The 3064-nt window shown below is 56.2% G+C and overlaps 1 protein-coding gene across 4 annotated transcripts; it reads right to left on the reverse strand.

Annotated features, from left to right (window-relative positions):
• Positions 1-283: 283 nt before the first annotated feature.
• On the reverse strand, positions 284-3056 carry CYSTATIN-B. 4 transcript variants are annotated; one of them, XM_015568112.1, is made up of 5 exons: positions 2866-2950; positions 2536-2649; positions 1694-1820; positions 1236-1337; positions 284-655 (listed from the first exon to the last, which is right to left on the reverse strand). In XM_015568112.1, exons 1-5 carry the CDS (start codon positions 2931-2933, stop codon positions 530-532), a joined length of 537 nt encoding a protein of 178 aa, XP_015423598.1. In that variant the 5' UTR covers positions 2934-2950; the 3' UTR covers positions 284-529. The 4 variants fall into 4 exon arrangements, with proteins under 4 accessions (XP_015423598.1, XP_015423593.1, XP_015423602.1 ...); XM_015568107.1 differs by having other exon boundaries at positions 2506-2649; XM_015568116.1 differs by lacking the exon at positions 2536-2649 and having other exon boundaries at positions 2866-2939.
• Positions 3057-3064: the final 8 nt, after the last annotated feature.

Here is a 3064-nt window from a genome sequence, read left to right on the forward strand (position 1 = left end):
AGTCATGGTCTAGAACCGGGTTAACTCGCATCCTTTTACTTACGGGGGCACCCGAGGCCTGGAGACAGGATGCAGAGTCCAGGCAGCAGAGTGAAGAGCTGTAATTGGAGCGGCTCCTGGGGCCCCGGGTCGACCACCCACTGGCTGGGACCTGGGGCAACCCCGCTGGGTTCTCCTCAGGGGGAGGGCCTCAGGCCCGGCGAGTGGCCATGAAAGACCTTTGTAAACACGTCTATGGTGGTTGTGGTTTCAGATGAAGAACAAAACCCACAGCAAAGGATGAAATTTGGGAAAACTTAAAAATGTATTTATTTAGAGATCACTTCAGCCCAATTGGAAAGCAATTTAGTTAAGATCATTGGTTTGGAGGAAAATCAAGCGATTAAAGTCAGAAGCAGAGACACCAGGTTGGTGCAGAGCAGCCCCTCCAGAGAGAGTGGCACAGCAGGAGACAGCGTTCATTTCTGACCCCAGCATGGGAACAAGTGACAGAGAACCACAGGGCAAAGGTCCAGTTCAAAATCGAGAACTAGAAATAGACTATTGGGTCCTCCTTGGTCTTGTGGGTCAGATATTTGCTCAAGATGATCTGGCTTTCAGGAGGGAGACCTTGAAACACTCGAAGGTGCACGTAGTCATCATCTGCAACTTGAACCTGCAAAGAGAGTCGAGTGAGGGGGGCAGGTGTGGACTCTGACCCCAAGTTCCTGTGCCTGGTGGACTGTGTGAGAAAGGGCCTGAGAGCCTGGAGGCTGAGTCCTTTCAGGGCATCATCAACTAGGGTGGTGACATCCCCATCTTCTTCTTTCGGGCGTAGCAGATGCCCAGCACCCCAGCCAGCACCCCTGGCCCGCTATATCCGCTCCTCAGAGCCCTTAGTTGCCCAAAAGGCTCAGTCCTCTCCTCCATGGAGGCCTGCAGGAGTGCATGCACAGTCATTTTAATATTTTTAAAACATTTATTGATTTTTTAGAGAGAAAGAAAGAGAGAGAGATACTTTGATTGATTGCCTCCTGCATGCGCCTCAACTGAGACCAGGGTTCCAACCTGCAACCCAGGTACCTGCCCTTGATGGGGAATCAAATCTGAGGCCCTTTGGTGTGCAGGCTGGTGCTCTATTCATTGAGCCACATGAGCCAGGGCTACTGGAACCCCCTTAAGTACCCCTGTTCTGGCCCCTGTAAGTCCCCCACCTCCCCACGTCTGCATGAGCACCCCTGTAGCGGACACTCCACCTTGATGAAGTAGTTAATCCCCGCGACCACCTGGCTCCTGTACTTCGTGGCCTTGAAAATGGGGTAGTTCTTGCTTTCCTTCTCCTCCAGCTGGGGCTTCACCTAGGGGGCAGGAGAGAGGGGAACTCAGTGTCTTCCTTCCTGCAAGAGTGACTGACACGGGAGCTGCAGCCGCATGTCAAATGTTACAAACTGACCTCTAAGGCCCACCCTTTACAGATTATTCCTCGAAATCAGGACCAAGCCTGTCAAACTCGTGGCCGGCATGAGGCATGTGGCCTGTCGGCGCCTTCAGGGATGGGCCCCAACCAGGGATAAGAATGGAGGGAGAATGGAGTCAGCAGCTGACAGGAGGGAGGGTCAGGAGGGAGAAGGCAGGTCCCTCCTGCCCCTCCTCAGCCCTCCCCATGCGGCCGGCAGGGTTCTCACTGCAGGCCTACCTGTGTCTCAGTGCTTACCTGTCGTGCAAGGTGACATGTCTGGTCCGCAGGGATCTGACCCTGCAGAAGGTGGGCAAGCCTATGGGGATGAGTGACACACACAAACGCACACGGGAGTCTGGGAAGGAATGGCCTCCCTCTTGGCCTGTCTCAGGAGTGGAGGCAGGCCGGGAGACTGCAGAGGGCCAGGGAACGCCAAGGTCGGGACTGGTGGGCACTACTTGAGGAGGCTGAGCCAGAATTTGGGACTTTGACATCCTTCTGACCTCTGATCTCCACACCTGCAGCCCACAGAGCTTGGGGAGGAGTGAGTACCTCAGGGAGCAAGACATTGTCCCTGCCCTGTCCTTAGGAGCCACAGACAAAACCCTGCCCTCAAGAACTGCCTCCCAGAGGCAATGGTGACCACCCCCTTACTTGTCACTTTGAAGTGTCCAGCACCACATCAGGGAGCCTGAGACAGAAACTCCTCTCTCCTGAGGGAGCTGATGCCCATTCAAAGTTCAGGCAGCAAGTGAGGATTCCTTAGGCCTGGTACCCGGGAACCTCAGGGGAGGCTGGGCTCTGGAGCCACTTGGGAGAGGAAGCTCGCCCAACTGGCTCACCACGCAGTCCCTACAAATTCCTCATTTCAAAGTCTCATGGGACTGAGTCACCGTCCATTACTGTGGTCAAATGGTCTAAAGTTTAGACTCTAAACCACCTGATCACAGGGGGTGGAGTGGGGTGTGCGGTTCTATGGGGTTAGGGACTCGGCAGGTTTGTTGGACTTCGTGTCTTCTCAGAACCTGAGCCTTCCTGTGGCCCCACCCTCCCACCTTCCCCAGAACCTTTGGTGAAGGCCCCCCAGTGATGCCCACTTTACAGACGAGGAAACTGAGGTACAGAAGTCAAGCGCTGCCCAGGGTCTGAACCAGGCTCTGCCTCTGCATCCCAGCCTGGTGTCTGTTTTTGTTTTACTTGCACAAGGAGCCCTGGAATAAGGCAGGGCGGAAGTTAGGACCCCTGCAGACCCTTCCCCAGCTTCACTGACCGGAACCGCCCGAGGACAAGCACACCAGGCCCTTCCCTCTCCAAGCCTAGGCCCAGGGTCTCTGTCCCAGCATCTATACCCTCCGCGACCTGGCCGATGCTGCCCCTGTGCGGACAGGGCGGGACCCGACTCGGCTTGGGAGGACCGGGCCGCCTACCTTGTCGGCGATGGCCTGGATTTCGGCCGTGGCGGGCCGGGTTTCGGTGAGCCCACCAGCCATCTCATCCGGAGCGCTCATGGCGGAGCAGCGGGCACGGAGCAGCGGGCACAGAAGGGAAGAGCAGCGGGTACAGAGCAATGGCCTGCGAGTGAGATTAGCAGGGAAGGCAGAGCGAGGGTTTTAACTGAGAGCATTT

Source organism: Myotis davidii, unplaced genomic scaffold (assembly GCF_000327345.1).
Source record: "Myotis davidii unplaced genomic scaffold, ASM32734v1 scaffold1812, whole genome shotgun sequence".
NCBI lineage: Eukaryota > Metazoa > Chordata > Mammalia > Chiroptera > Vespertilionidae > Myotis > Myotis davidii.